At 35.1% G+C, this 15,846-nt stretch overlaps 1 protein-coding gene across 2 annotated transcripts in view; it reads left to right on the plus strand.

Moving 5' to 3' along the window:
- Positions 1-15,846, plus strand: part of drd2 (dopamine receptor D2) — an 85,003-nt gene that overhangs the window by 59,175 nt on the left and 9,982 nt on the right. For both annotated transcript variants that reach the window (XM_015377256.1, XM_015377257.1), the window contains exons 3-4: positions 1,026-1,135; positions 12,524-12,660. In XM_015377256.1, the coding sequence (XP_015232742.1) occupies positions 1,026-1,135; positions 12,524-12,660 (247 nt within the window). The remainder of the gene's footprint in view (positions 1-1,025; positions 1,136-12,523; positions 12,661-15,846) is intronic.

The following is a 15,846-nucleotide window of genomic DNA, read 5'->3' on the forward strand; positions in this document are numbered from 1 at the left end:
GGGAGCACTCAGCATAAATATGGGTCAATTGGAACAGAAGCGTACTTGTGACGTCACCACATGCTCGGCTCGTCTGGAGCTGCATTTCCCCTCCTGTAATTAATAGCATCTAGATAATAATATTTCTATAATAATTCTTACTTTTTTCATTTAGTCAGGGAATAATAATTAAGACAGTCGGATAAACACAAATCAAATTAACATTTTTGCAAATAAAAATAAAAAAATCGGCATCAGAGCCAGCTGTACTTCACTATGCAGAGAGAGGGCTGCTGCAGATGGGCAAACATTAGCCCTGGCTGCCGTTAGACTCGGAGATCTGCTGATTCCCGCGGTCCCCTCATAATCAGAACTTTTTTTGAATTTCGTAGTGAATCAGTAAATGGGCCATATAGTGACGCTTAAAAGTAAATGATCTTAAAACATACTTCATAGAACAACAGCAACAGAAAACTTTTAACCTAATACTCTAAGCTCTGTGAGCATTCCCCTGGAAGCTGCTGCTGCGGTGCATGCTGGGGCAGTTGTCAATCCAGAGAACGGACAAGTCTACTCTAATGCATGCTCATTAATGAGGGAGGGGCTAGAAAAACATCTAGGGCCTTTGTTTGTTCTCTGTTTTTTTTTTGTTCTTGTGAATTGGAGCAGTACTACTGTATGGCTGAGGCTGGTGATCTTTTTCAAATACGCAAGCACATGAGAACGCAAAAGTACACATATTGACAAAATGCCTATGCCTCATATTAGCTTGTCATAACATTTTCCTAAACCTTCTTTACTTCTTTCTCTAACACCTACATGGTGGGCCTTTTTTGTACTACTTGTGTTACCGGGGTAGAGTTAACACAAGAGAAGATTTTGCTAAATAAAGTTTAAAAAAAGCTTTTTCAAGTTTTTTCAATATTTTTAGGCCCCTAGAGAAAAATCAAACATAAAATTTCTGTCAGTAAACAGTGTGCACCTAAAAAGCATGGCATTTGCTTACATTTTGTAAACACCAATTGGTGTGTGTTTTTCCCCTCCAGGTAGTTGGAGAGTGGCGTTTCAGCAAGATCCACTGTGACATCTTTGTCACCCTTGATGTGATGATGTGTACAGCAAGCATCCTCAATCTCTGTGCAATCAGCATTGATCGGTAAGTTTGATGTAGTAGAATGCTAAGGCATGGTCACTCATTACGAATCATGGAAATCAATGAAAGTATTTTGTTTCTGAATAACAAAAAAAAAAATACACCTCTCAGTGTATGACTCTCCACGCCATTATGTCTATTTACAGAGTAAATGGCCTGTTCAGACATCAATTTCACGAGGTGCACAATCTGGAAATGAAACATCCTTTTTAATGAGGGACCACCAGATGTCCTACAGACATAGACATGAATAGACCCATTAAAAAAATGCATTTGCCCCTTTAATGAGAGTATATGCTTGTAAAAATTGTTAAGGCAGGTATGTGAGGGTATCTAACAGTTAATCGAAATGCATTTTTAGAAATGCCCTCTTATTTTATATTTTCAATCAAAACCGAATGAACCTATTGTGCAAATGTAAGACCTGCGCCAGTGTGTACGACTCACCCGCAAGTAAATTACTACTGCACAAGAAAGGAAAAAAACTAAAAAAAAAACTCTCAAACAATGGAATCTATGGGAAAACGTATTAATTACATTTTACAGTTTATGCTTATATTTTACTGTTAAAGCTTTTGAACAACAGCTTATGTCAATTTATTAGGAGATTATGTTAAAGGGGGACGCCGTTTTTTTTTTTTTTTTTTAATTGGGCCCTTGATTTCACGTTATTACATCATATTCTACTCACCCATATGAGTTTAGTGTCATTTGGAGCTGTTCTGAAGATATTCGTTTTTTTTATATCCAAGTAACATCAAATGACACAAAACTAATATGGGTGAGTAGAAAATGATGTCATAACGTAAAATTAAGGGCCCAATGTAAAAAAAAAAAAAAAGGAGGTTCCCCTTTAAGTAGCCTATTGGGAATCCAGCAGCCTAATAAAGTTGTCACATTGGCTGTTTTGAATGACAAAAGAAAAATATGAGTACATATTTTGTGTACATACCGGTATACAATATTGGATAAATCATTAATTATTTCATACACCAGGCCTAATCTTCTGGAACAAAGAACTGCAAGAACTTTTATTCTGAATTAATTCTTATTATTAGTCTTTACTGCACACCTCAGATCACAGCAAACAAACTGTGACATGGAGCATCAACCACGACAAACGGGTGCACCTTCAAAATGCAGTGAAAAATTGATGAGCACTTTTAACCTTCTTCTCCAATTGTGAACTGACTGAATACATAATTATTAGAAAAAACTATTCATTTGGACTGGATATTATAATTAAACAGTAGGGAAAGTAATTGCCTTTTCTTCCTGTTTGATTATTTATTTATGCACCAGGACTGGAATTTGATGCACTGGATAATTTAGGAAATTTTGTCCAGTTTGATTATTAACTTATTTATAAATGCATATTGACCTGTGATTGAATGTATTTATCTGAGAACATATATTTAGTCTAATATTAAAATATTAATTAACCTATTTAATTGTGGGATTAAAGAGCAGATGATTCAAGATTTGATTTAGTTTGTTTTTGTTAAATTGGCTATAACCTGTTTTCCCATGTAATCTGTCAGGCTGGTGTAGCGTATCTGTAATATCACCTACGAGGGTGATAACATACCTTCAACTCTCCCAAATTTATCTCTTTTCCCAGGCCACAACAACATCCAAAGTAATCTTCTACTTTTTCAGAATTTTTTTATTGTTTCTTGCTGGACAGTTGGATGGGACATGGAAATAAATTAGCTTCTTTTGCTCACTGCTTCTCTACAGAGTGAAGGTTTTAGATGTACATGGTGCATGTAGAATGTGCATTTTAACTTTACCTTGCTACAAACCAAAGTCTGTTTATTCCATGTTGCATATTGTGTCCTGAAATAGTCATATAAGATTGCTAAAACTGACAGTCTGGCAAAGTCCTGAAGAACCTGTGCAAAAGAAAAATGATAAACACAAAATAGTAAAAATAGTTGATGATCTTACATCCTGGACCTTTTGCTTCTGTTTGAGTTTTCATTTATTGGGTGCTCTAGATTACTTTGTTTTGTTCTGTGTTGTCTAGATTTAGATCATTTTTGTATTCTTAGTTTTGCTCTTACTGGTTATCTCTTTTTTCAAAATTTTTGGTATTATTTATTCCTTGGTGTAGTTTTAGTTATAGTTATTCTTTCTCTTATATTTAGGTTGTGTTTTCCATGAGTTATCTCCAGTCCCACTTCTTATCCTCTAGTTGCTCCCTTGGTCATAGTACCTTTTTTGTAATCAATAGTTTTATTCCCATTTAGGCTTATTTAAGTTATTTATTCATTATTTTGATCCTGTTCCCTGTTTTTTCTCTGTTTCCCCCTAGTGTCCTTTCCTTGCCCTTAGCTCCTTCTAGTTACTCTGTCTACACCTGCTCCCTATCAGCCAATTAGTCCTCCCATTGTTTCTGTCTCCAATATATACACCTCCTGTTCAGTCACTCATTGCTGGCTCCTCTATTCCTCCCTAGTGGCTCCTGGTTTTTTGGTTCTTAAGTTTGTTGTTGATTAGTTCTGCAATATGGATTTTATATTTTTATTTCTACATTAAATGTAGCAAGAAATCATCTCTGCCCCTTTCACTCTGCATTTGGGTCTACAACATACACTAACCATGACAGTTGAATACTTTGGAAATCTAAATAAACTTCACTGATAGAGTCTAATGGTGCATTCAGACCAGGTGTGGTGGACGCAATGATTTCCCTGAGCCCCACAGGTTGTTCATTGCTCTGCATTTCAGATGGACTGTGTTTAGATCCTGGACTGCATCATCAAATAGGAGGAGTTTTAGCTGGATGAAGCTGAAAATCCAATAACCTTAAAAAAAAAAAAAAAAAACTCAGCAAATATACTGTGGTATTGCTTCTTTAGTGCAGGTTTGTACAAATAACAAAAATAATTATAATTAAAAGATCATATGTACTGCTGTTTTTTCAGAGATATAAAAAATTATTTCTCAGGACATCCAGATGTCAACTATCACCCCATCAAACTGAATTTAAACAAAATTATCTAGCCTTTTTTTTTTCAGTGCTACTTTATTTGTGCAGGTATAAAAAAAAGTATTTTGTGCTGATTCAGTTTTTAAGATAATCATTTTAGTTAGAGCTGCACTCATTTCCTGATATAAAGTTATGCATAACATCACATGTCATTCCCATGCTGCTATTGAATATAAGAGTGGGCATGTTTGCCTTATTTAGTGGCTGGAAGGATTGTTTAATTGCACGAGGGTGAGCCAATATCTTACATATCATTCTCATATCATTTACTTTGACAGTCTGTCTTATGGTCTCTTACATATCACTTTTTGCCACTTCTGCTCTTCTTAATGGCCAGTGTAAAGCCAATAGACCAGGGTATCTTCACCTTGGTCCTCAGGGACCACATGTTTTAGATGTGTCTCTACTCAAGCACAACTGAAATTATTGCATTACTTTCTGATCACACCAAACCAAAACACTGCATATTTGCATCATATATATTCAAAGCTCTGAACTTCCATATCAATGCATTTTTTGCACCATATTTTTCTCCCCTTCACTGCTTACATTTAGGGTTAGGCGTACATTTGATGACTGCTGCACTTTAAGAAATGGAAATGTCATGAAAGCTGTAGAAAATGAAATGAAATGAAATTTTGTATAAACTCAATTTGCACGCAAATTGACAAGAAAAGTTGTGAAAGTCTAAGAGTTAAAGCTCCATCTCAACATGCACTCTGCCAGACATTTCCAGCAAACCCTCACAATACATTTGGGCCTACCACATCTGACTGACATCTTTCCCTACCATCGCAGCCAACTTACCACCAGGTAGTGGTCGATAGAGAGCTCTGCCCCTCTCTTCACCCGATTGTCCAAGACATGCGGCCACAGGTTCAAATGAAACAACAACAAAGTCGATCATTGAACTATAGCCTAGTTGACCCAGTTGATAACTTTAAACAATTTACTTAGCACGATTTGCTCCTCCTGAATGAGCATGTAGGGACAGTAGACATTTAAATCAGCTTTAATCCTAGCCTGATAAACCGGACTAAATGTGAGATTAAATGTGTAATTTAGTCTGGCCCCGAAGAATGAGACATCGGAAGATTGTTGATGAGAACAACCCGTTGTTTTTCAAACCATGTCTGTGCCTATTGGCCAACACTCTGACCAATTAGCGCAACTGACTGTGACATGGTAAGCGCAAAAGACAGCTGGTGGCGGAGTGTAAACAAACAGGCTGTCGGTAAATCGGCGAATACATCCTTCTTAAAAATGAATGAGCGTAGAGCCTCTCCCTGGTCATGTTTCAACGAAAACCCCAAGTCTAATCCTTCCAAAACTTATTCCAATGCTGAGTGAAGCGAGAACTGTTTAATAGTTGTTGCCATCTTCCTTGTTGTGCTTTCTCCAGCGTCACGCAGCTTTGTCGTCACGCCCTCAAAACACCACCCGCTTTGCATCCAAAAATTCAAAACACATCTCTGCATTGTGATTGGCCTGCCAGTTCTACGGCCTGGGGCAATCGAGGCTATACCCACTCGCAGGCAAAAATGATTTTGGCCGCTGGCAGGTGGGGCTAGTTTACTAGGGTTCTAATCCCTCAAACGCATGCAGTGAGACTCCTTTTAATAGGAAGGAACCTCCAGCAGAACTAAACTCAGTGTCAACTGCCCTCTGCCAAGGCCAACTGCAGGTTAAAGGAGACAGAATCAGACACACAAAATGAACAGACGCAAAAGTTAACAGTAAATACGCTGCACAGTGGGGTCTGTATAAGAAGAAGCAGCTAAGCAGATGAGCTTTGAGTTGATTTATATTTCATAAAGGATAAAAGAGAGCACAAATGATTAATCACAGTAAGACCACAACCAAACAGGCCAGATGAAGCTTTTTGGTGAGAAAAAAACAGAGAGAACATAAAGTTGCAAGTTGAACTCTCAAGTTATGTAGTTTTGGAGAGTAGTTGTGTAAAATGAAGCAGTTTATTAAAAAATAGTGAAACTGCAGCCTTTGAAACATTAGATCCAAGCTTTTGTGTTCACTAATTTTTGCTCTACTTTGTTCATGTGGCTCACGTAGAAAGGTCCCCAATTAATCAAATTGCAGAGCACATTTTTAAACATGTAATGGATCAGATATATTAATATACTGATGCATTGTCCATTTAAGAGCATGGCTTAAAATTGTATTGTTTGCTTGAGAAGTGTTTTTTTTTTTTTTTTTTTATTGTTTGTTTTTTTTGGACAGCATTAAAATGCTTGAATCTTTAATGCCTCACATTTATGCAATGGCTGGTGGTAGCAAAAATCATTTGCTATTGGATTTTCCCAGATTCAGACTGAAAGATTGGAGTGGATTGTTGTGCCTTCCAATACAACTTACTGCCTACCCTTTCAAACAAAAGTTCCCCAGACCATTTAAAATCCATCTATTCTAACAGGAGATGCTTTTTTTGTTCCTGTTATGGTATCACCGATTTCAAGTTTCTCAATATTCATAAAACATTCAGCATGTTGTCAAGCCAGAACCGATCTCAACATTTCTTTTGAGACACTCAGGGGATGTAGCTATAATTATTTGCAATAAACAAAAGCAAACTGCTGTATCAAGTGAACAACTGGAAATTTACCCCATAACTCTTATTCCTACAGTATAAATAATTAAAACTTATGGTTAAATTTGGACTGTTTTTATCTATAAAGCTGAAGTCTGATACCCTTAAGAAAATTGAGGTAATTAAATTGTAAATTTTTGCTAAATTGTTTCTTACATGTCATTCGAAAAAAGTTTAAAAAGTTGAAAGGCAAACCACTGGACTTTGTTTTCCCAATGTTGAAGACGTTTCGCTTCCAATCCAGGAAGCTTTTTCAATTCAAAATGCCTATGCCTCTGAAAGGGGGGTCGTTAGCGTCATTGTTGGCCTGGTTGACCAGGTTAGATGTCTTGGTTCTCTGCATGGCGATAAGGATTGTGATAACAGCGGGAAAGGTCAAAGGCCAGTATCGGGTATTACAGGCTAACAAAGACCTCAGCAGCTCCCAATTACTGTTGTGTTCTTCCAGTTCAATTAGCATGTTTTTTTAAGCCACAACAAGGCTTTGTTGGGCTACTCTACAAAGCTTGGAACTCAACGCTAATCCAGACATTTTGAATTGAAAAAGCTTCCTGGATTGTAAGCGAAAGTCCAGGGGTTTATTATATTACTTTTTATTTTTTATTTTATTTTTTTTTTTTTTTTACATTTTTTGGAATGGCTATGACCTGTCTAAGTGGAAGACTGATAATCTTCATCAGCATTATATACAAGTTCCATCAACTATTTCAACAGTACACATTCACTGAGTATTTTTAAACTAGACCCAGGGCCACCCTTTTAGTTTTTCAACACTTTCAAAAGATAAGGAAAAAAGACCTAAATTCACCTACCAACCACTTATGTGCTCTCTATCAAATCTAAACGTCAGTGGACATCAGTATATGTATTTGTCCCATTTCACTGCTATGGTTTCAACATATTTATACCTCAGGCAATGTTGCAAATCTTTCCTTCAAAATGTTCCCTAAAAAGGAACTTTTGATCCACTGAGTTATATCAACACACAGCTCACACAGGAATACAGCCCAATATGGGCAGGACTTGGGCAGGTGTGTGGAGTGAGTGATCAGCCCAGCATCAGTGCAGAGATCATTACAATCACTGTTTTATAAATTCCACCTGCAAAGTCAGAGGAGTGTCATTTGTTTTGTGTGTCATCTTAGACTAGCATTCATTAATACGGATGCCCATTTCCCAGCTAAGAAAACTGCAAGGTGTGATGTTGTTTTAAACTAGGTGCTGCAAGTTTATTGTATTGCCGATTTTAGTTGCTACTGCATTACAATTAAAACATCACACCATCTTGTCCAGAATAAGAGCTTCATAGCATTCATTTAGTTGAAATCCAATGTGCTTCTACTCTACCACCGTCACATTCAGCAAATTATTGAGCAAATTTTCATTTAATTAGTTCAATTACTTTATTGTTTATCCTTTGCCTAGCTAGTTGATATTATGAAAGGAAGACTCTTCCTTTCATTTGATTGCTCAATGTTAGTGTCCATCACAGATTTAATAACCCAGTCAGGGAAAAAATGGATGTGGTTATCTTAATGCCTCTATACTGAGCCGGACCAACTTATCTTACTGTGTATATTAGCAAAACATGGCATTAAGACAATCAGGACAATAATCCGGTTTTTGTTTTTTTTTCACCTAAACATAAAGAAATGCCTACTATAAATCGAAAAGTGTTCGTATTGATTTTAAAACCTTAACATTTACTACCCTTCCTGCAAGTCAATAAGATTTTGAACTTTGAATTCTTATTAAATAATTTTTATACAGGTGAACTTAATTTAGAACTTAACAATTAATATATTGAATTTTACATACAATTTTGTACTCTAGATTTCAGTAAGTGCTCTGAGCGAGAAAAAAAAAAAAAAAAAAAAGAAAAATATGAAAGTGTATATTTTTTTCTAGATGAATGTTTCCATTCAAACTTCCTCTGCTATGTCAGGATATTTTTATCACAATCAGCGGTGTATGTAAGCAAAACCGAATGATAAGCCGTAACATAAACACATTGTAATAGAATAGGAGGGATTTATTTTTACTTTCAGGGATAAAGATACATCTAGAAGCTACAAAGTACAACAGGTGATGGTTATAGTTGTCATGGACAGTTGTTGTTTAACATATTTGACCAGATATGTACTTAAATATAATTGTTAGCTAATAATCAGCCTTAAAATCAGTAAAACCTAAGACAGCGTTGTGTTTAAATCCCTTCTAACAACAACAACACCTGATGTATTGATGCAAATGATCTCATTTATGATTGCTAATTAATTAGAGCAGAACACAAGCTACAAAATTCAACAAGCTGTTCATTTCGAGTTGGCCAATTTAATAACAAATCAGTGTGAAGTAATTTTGTAGTGCTGAGTTCCTGAAAATGTGCTACAGTACCAAATGCGAGACATCCCACATAATTTCCTTTTATAAATTTGTGTTCTGCTTAATTTTACATACTTTTCTGCTTGATTGCATTTTTAAATCAACATGCAGAAAAGAGTCTAAGATGGTCCCACATGGAAACCAGTCCAGCTCTTATTAAAGGCATTGAATAAGAATGCAGGATGACTCTTGCGTTTGTAGAAAAATCTGGTTGATTTAAATAATGTCATGGCGGATTTCCTTTTGGGCATTCTTGCATCCACATTTAGATGTTGATACCATTTCACTCGATTGTGGAAACTTGTTTCGTATATGTGAATACAAATAAGAGAGAGAAATATTATGAGATAATATGGCTGCCTTTTTAGGCTTAAGTAGATTTCTGTGTCCACCCATATTACACTGAAATGTAAGAGCTTAGATAACAGCCCCAAAATAATGTGTTTGCTCTTATCTGTCTAGCAGCTCTGAGTAGCAGTGAAAGTTATATCCAGAAAGACTGATTGTTGCTGAACTTTCTGTGAATGCCAACATAAAAAGGATGACCACACCACTAGCAGAGGCATTGCTCTCTAAGAAGAACCAATCTCTAATTTCCAAACAAAAGATGAAACTGCTTTAATGTAGGAGTTGATAACAACACACAAATAGAAACTGTTATTCATGATAAGACTAAGTATTTTGTTGGTGGTATTTATCTTTTTGCCACTGCTGTGGCAATAGTTTTAAAGCAAATGTATGACTTTCTACTTAACTCCTAAACTAACAACTTCAGAAAAAAAAAGACAATTAAATATTTTATAATTTTATACACATCAAAACATATTACCAATAAGTTATTTATCGTCTTTAAGCAAAGAAATACAATATTACTAATATTACCTTTTCCATTTTAGATCTGGATAGAGCATACTGATAGATGAAAAAGTTATTTATCTTAAATGCAAAATGTCGATATATTTATCTACAATCTTGATATAATAACTACTCTAATTTGCTGCGTCAGCTAAAGGCATGTTTTACAGTTTCAATACTCCAATTAACGATTAATCTATTACTTAATTAGTTGACGATTATTTCAATAATCGATTAATCACAATTGTCTGATTAATTGTTTCAGCCCTCCTGTCAACTGATTTAATTTTTCATAAATCTTTAGGACCATAGCTTTCATTCACCGGCAAAGGAAACTGCATTATGTTTTCACTAAAGATAGACAATGTGCAATCTGGATATTTTCATCATCATTCAGAAGCAAGAGCTGTATGCATGTTATAGTCACAATGGTGCAAATACAATAAGTTGTTATCAAAAAATGGAAAATAAAAGGGGCCTACATTTTTTTTCATAAGCATATCTTTTACTTTAACAGCTAAGCTAACAGACAGAATTTAGTACAGGTATAAGAGTTATGGAGACAAATTTCATGCGAGATTAAAGGTTGAGAAAACATTTAAAAGAAATGGCAAAGCAAAATGAAACAAAAATACTGACATTGTTTTTTCCTACGCTATTTTGTTTTCTGCCCAGACACAACTTCTTACCTAAACTGAACAGGAGAACGTGTGATAGGGCCAGTGAATCACATGGGGGTCCACTGGCTGTCTAGCTGGAGCTGAAACTTGGCTGTGCATCAGGTGTGCAGGGCTGTGGTTTTAATGCTGTCTCCTTCAGGCAGTGGAAAAAAAAGCTGTCTTGTCAACACAATTAGGGACAGCAATCTCTTGGGAAATCTATATATTTTTTTTGTAATTATTTTCTGCAGGAGCCCAGGCACACATGTTTAGATGATTAACTTTATACCCATAATATAGTCAGTGGATACACATACAGCACTTATTTTTTATTCAAAGTTTTTTTCAAATATGCAGTATTTTACTCAGCCAGTGTGAACAAGAGACCATTCCCAAAGCTAACTACTGAGGAGCAGGAAAAGATGGGTTAGAAGGACATGCTGACAGGCGGATATATAAACAGCTTTATGATGTCACATGGAGTTTGGCTGTGAGTCCACTTTGCTGTGAGCTGTGCATGAAAATGAATGAGTACACTGTGAATTCTGTGATTTTTTACAGGTTTTACCAAGCTCTTTTGTTTTCTGTGTGCTGTTCCATCCTTGTTTTATCTCATGGTGGGGTTAATTAAGAAAATCATCTGATCAGGTACTTTATTACGTCTATCCAGAAACGTCATCAAGGTGGTGGGGATGCATGTTGGAGACTATTTGGGGTCACTGGTGCCAACCACTTCCATATTTTTTGGGAATGTCACATTATAATTAATTATTGGACACAGATAGGTGGACATTTTAATAATGTATTTGGTACTAAAATTCCCCTTAAATGTGAAACACTGTATTTGGGTGATGTTCCTGTGACAAATTGGAAAAACAATGATAAAAGATTACTTGGTATGTTACTTATTGCAAGTAAAAAGGCCATCACTAGAAAGGGGCTGAGAGTGGAATCTCCAACTACTGAGGATTGGATCAATATAATACACGGAATATGTCATGGAAAAGTTGTCTTTTTCCCTCAGGATGCAAAAGGACATGTTTTACAAAATCTGGACTAAATGGACTGAGTACATAAAACCCTTACGGTCAGATTTTGTATGAATAACACGTTTCTGTACTTAAAACCTTGTCTTGTGAATATTGGCATGCTTCCCATACATGTTTATGTTTGTGTTTATATATGTATTGATACTGTAAAAATGTTTAAAAATAAAAATTTTATATATATAAAAAAAAGAAAATCATAATTATTTCGGTTTTTATAAAAATATTCTTGTAATAACATATGTTTTTTTCTTCAATTTTATTTATTTTATTCTTTAACTATAAAATAAACAGTGTCTGTTATTTAAAGCTATCACAACACTTCAGTCTCCGAAATGCCAAACCTCATCAAGTTTTATGCATGAGGTCTCTCCAGCTGGAAAACACAAATCAATGAATCACACAAAGGAAAATGGTGTTAATTTCCTGGTATTTACAGCAGTAATACTAATAAGGTCAAACACTGGAGCAAGGTTAAATGATGAAATCTTTGAGCCAACAATAAAAAACTCCTTACATTACAAAATCTAATTTTGATGTTAACTGAAGCCTGCAGCACAAGACTGTTTCCTAAGGGGCAGACTTACATCAGAATAGATTTGATAACAAATGACAGGCAACATTTTAAATTTAACCCAGTTGTGGACTTCATGTTCTCTGTGATGCTACAGGCCAATAATCCCATCAATTGAATAAAAAAAAAAATGTACAGGTAGTAGAAGGGTGAAAATAATGAAACACTGAGGAACAAAATGTATGCCATACTGTTCTGTAAACCAATTTCTGGTTAGTAAACATGATAATAAAGTTGTTGTTTTTTTCTTTCTTTCTTTGCTTTTCTCTTAGATACACAGCAGTGGCAATGCCCATGCTGTACAACACACGCTACAGCTCCAGGAGAAGAGTCACAGTAATGATTTCTGTTGTCTGGGTTCTCTCCTTTGCCATATCATGCCCCTTGCTATTTGGCCTCAATAACACAGGTACAAAGGAGTTCAATATAAATATGCTCTACAGTCCTGGAAATGTATTTTGTTTGTTTGTGTGTGATTTTACTAAGCCAAAGGGCTTTATTCCACTTTTTACCTAGATTAGTCAAACACTGAATACAGTTAAATCAACTCTGATAAGATGTCTTTTTGGACCAAGCTAACTTGCTTTTCATAAACCTATTTAGTTTTCATTCAGTCACTCTAAATTTTAGTTTTTTAATACAATTTTTACAAACTAGTACGTAAAGCACTACAAATATGAAATGAAATTTCATATGAAATGCACCTAGTGCATGTCCAAATAACCATGGCAACAATGCTGTCAGACTGTCACTATGATTTAACAAATCTCAAGCTAAATTGAACACATGATTGATATGTAAATATGGAGTGGGAATAGATAATGATGTCCTCTTCCCACTCCTTTGCAAGCTTAATGTGTATCTCCTTTATGTATATAATACAGTGTTATGTTAAAAAAAATAATGAACTGCATTTATTAAGATGCATGTTTGTATTTATTTCTTTTATAGAGCTTAAAATCGAATTTCATGTTTAGAACACATTGATTACTATCTCCCCTTGTAAACACAGTGGCTATAAATTAATCCTGAATTGAGTTGGTGTAAACTACCACTAGTGAAACACCTTTTCAAATCCCAAATATTGCATTTAAAGTGATATTAGTGTAGTTATAGCTCTATTTATAGCTCTATTTGTCAAGTTGCTCCTCGAAATTATTATTTGATGTGTTTATATTAAATTACATTTTTAGGCAATGTTATATGTCTTAACTTACCAGTTTGGCTGTCAGGGAGAGAGTGTGATTTTATATATCCAACCTGTCAATCGCTGCCTTCTAAAGGGAGCTAAGAGGTGGTTAGATCTTGAACTAGCACAGGTCAAGACACAATATTTTGTGCCCCTCTTTGGGATAGACAGTCAAAACGAGCAAATAAGTCATTTGTCATCATGTAGCAGCAGGTCAGCGGGATGTCTGGCCTGCTCTCTTTTAGAATAAAACAGAGTTTAATGGTTCTTGGCACACACAATGATGCACTACACCATGATCTAAACAAAAAAATATTTACGGTTTTCATCTGACTGAAGCCCTTTCAATTTTTATTTAGGTGTGGTACTGTCTTGTATGATGTCTAATGTGATTCAGTTTAATTGTTCATGTTTACATCATAAAAGCTCAACCTATGTAAAAACATCAGGTTTGATGCCACTATAGTTAAAATAAACAAAAAAAGACACATTTCATTCTATTGGGTGAGTTGTAGAACATTTTAGCTTGTCATTGAGGATTTACAAAAGTTGTGTCGATGCCCCAAATCCTCTCTCAAGGTTTGCGTGGATTGCAGCTTATTTTCATGCAACAGTAAGTTTTATGAATTACAAGTTTTGCCGTAAACATTGAGGCGCATGGTTTTTGTTGCGCTAAAATACTTTTTACATTGAGGCCGAAACGTTACCCCTTATTCTTTTTAAAAAACCTAATCTGAGTCAGATTTAGAAAAGAGAAATTAAAAACAATTTTCCAGTCTGGTCCAGTTCGATGTTAGTTTAGCTTTGGACTGAGCCATTCAAACCAGTATCGGATGGCCAAGTTCTCCTAACTGGGACATGCATAACACTAGTAATACTTGGATTACTTTTAGTGGTACCTAATTAAATATTGATATTTTATCATTAACTACTGTTAATTTTCAGTTTGTTGTAAGCACAAGATAAATGACACTATAAAAAAAAGTAATAACTTCTTCTTAAGGTATGAGAACAACTCAATAAGAAAAAATACCGAAATAGTTAAAGCTGTCCGCATTTGCAACCACTTCTGGCTGGGTGTTCTTGTCCTAGCAAACAATCTTTAGACTAAATCTTGAAAGTCAAGCTAGGAGTCCGCCAGTCGAGGTATGACGCCAATCATAAATTGTCACTGTATTACAAGGAAGAAACTTGTCAAATGGAGAGGTAGTACAGCAATAAAAGAACTACAAGAAATGTACGAAGTAGAAGCTAACTGCCAGAATAACATTGTGACACAGGGAAGTTGTCTTAATGCATTGATCTATTCAAATAAAAAACTGCCAGAATAACATTGTGACACAGGGAAGTTGTCTTAATGCATTGATCTATTCAAATAAAAAACACTCAATTTGCAGGGAAGAGTGTTTTAAGAACTGCCAGCATGAGCAGATAACAGTAATAAAGCAAGTAGTGCTACTGGTTACGTTTTTTCATGGATCTGAAACATCTTCCAGTTTATAAGTGGGTAAACCATTTGATTTAAAAACATCAGTACAGGAATTACTGTACTATACTCACGACAGTGTATGCTCATGAAAGTTTACTTCTTTGAATTTTATTTATTAAGGCACTAAATTCTACCTTGCATTAATAGTTGTATATTACCATGAATACTAAATATAGAATGAAATAGAAACTATCAGGATGGCTGTTTTGTTACTGCAGATATAAAATGTCCAACTCTCCCTTCTGTGAACTTATCGTCAGGTATTTTTTAAATTAAATATTTGATTTTTAGATGAAAAGTAACCCATTAAACTTTATCTTTCAGCCAAACCTACAATGCCAATACAGTATATTAAATTTTTTTCATATCAGTATTTTAGTCCTGGTACTTGGTTACCTAAACATTTAATGAGCTAGCAGTTATGGAAAGTTTGAGAACCACTAGCCAGAAACATTCTACAGAGGGGGTTATAGGGGACCATTGAACTTGGTTGGCACTAAAATCAAAACCAAGGACTGACTAAAAAAGCTGTAATGATTTACTTTTGCTTTATGATTTGCTTTATTCTATATTAAGTACTACAAAAACCTACATAATTTCAGAATAGCCATAAAATCTAAGGTCATTAAAATCATTATACATTCTGGCGCTGTACTTTTTCAAACACTAGCAGAATAAAAAAATTAATAAAAAGCATATTTCACACAAAATTAAAAAATAAGACCAAATAAATACCTCTTTATAAGTGTTGGGACCTCTTCAGAAAAAACTGAGTGAAGGTCTGGTTGACTCTGATTTAGGTCTTTTTTGTGGTTACCATGATGCAGATGAGAATTTTCACAGACAGAAGTGACTAAATCTAAGCCAACTGATAAAGGAACGAACGAGGAATAGAAAATAATAAAAAAAAATTGTTC

This window comes from Cyprinodon variegatus, unplaced genomic scaffold, assembly GCF_000732505.1.
Source record: "Cyprinodon variegatus isolate N-32 unplaced genomic scaffold, C_variegatus-1.0 Scaffold150, whole genome shotgun sequence".
Classification (NCBI taxonomy): domain Eukaryota; kingdom Metazoa; phylum Chordata; class Actinopteri; order Cyprinodontiformes; family Cyprinodontidae; genus Cyprinodon; species Cyprinodon variegatus.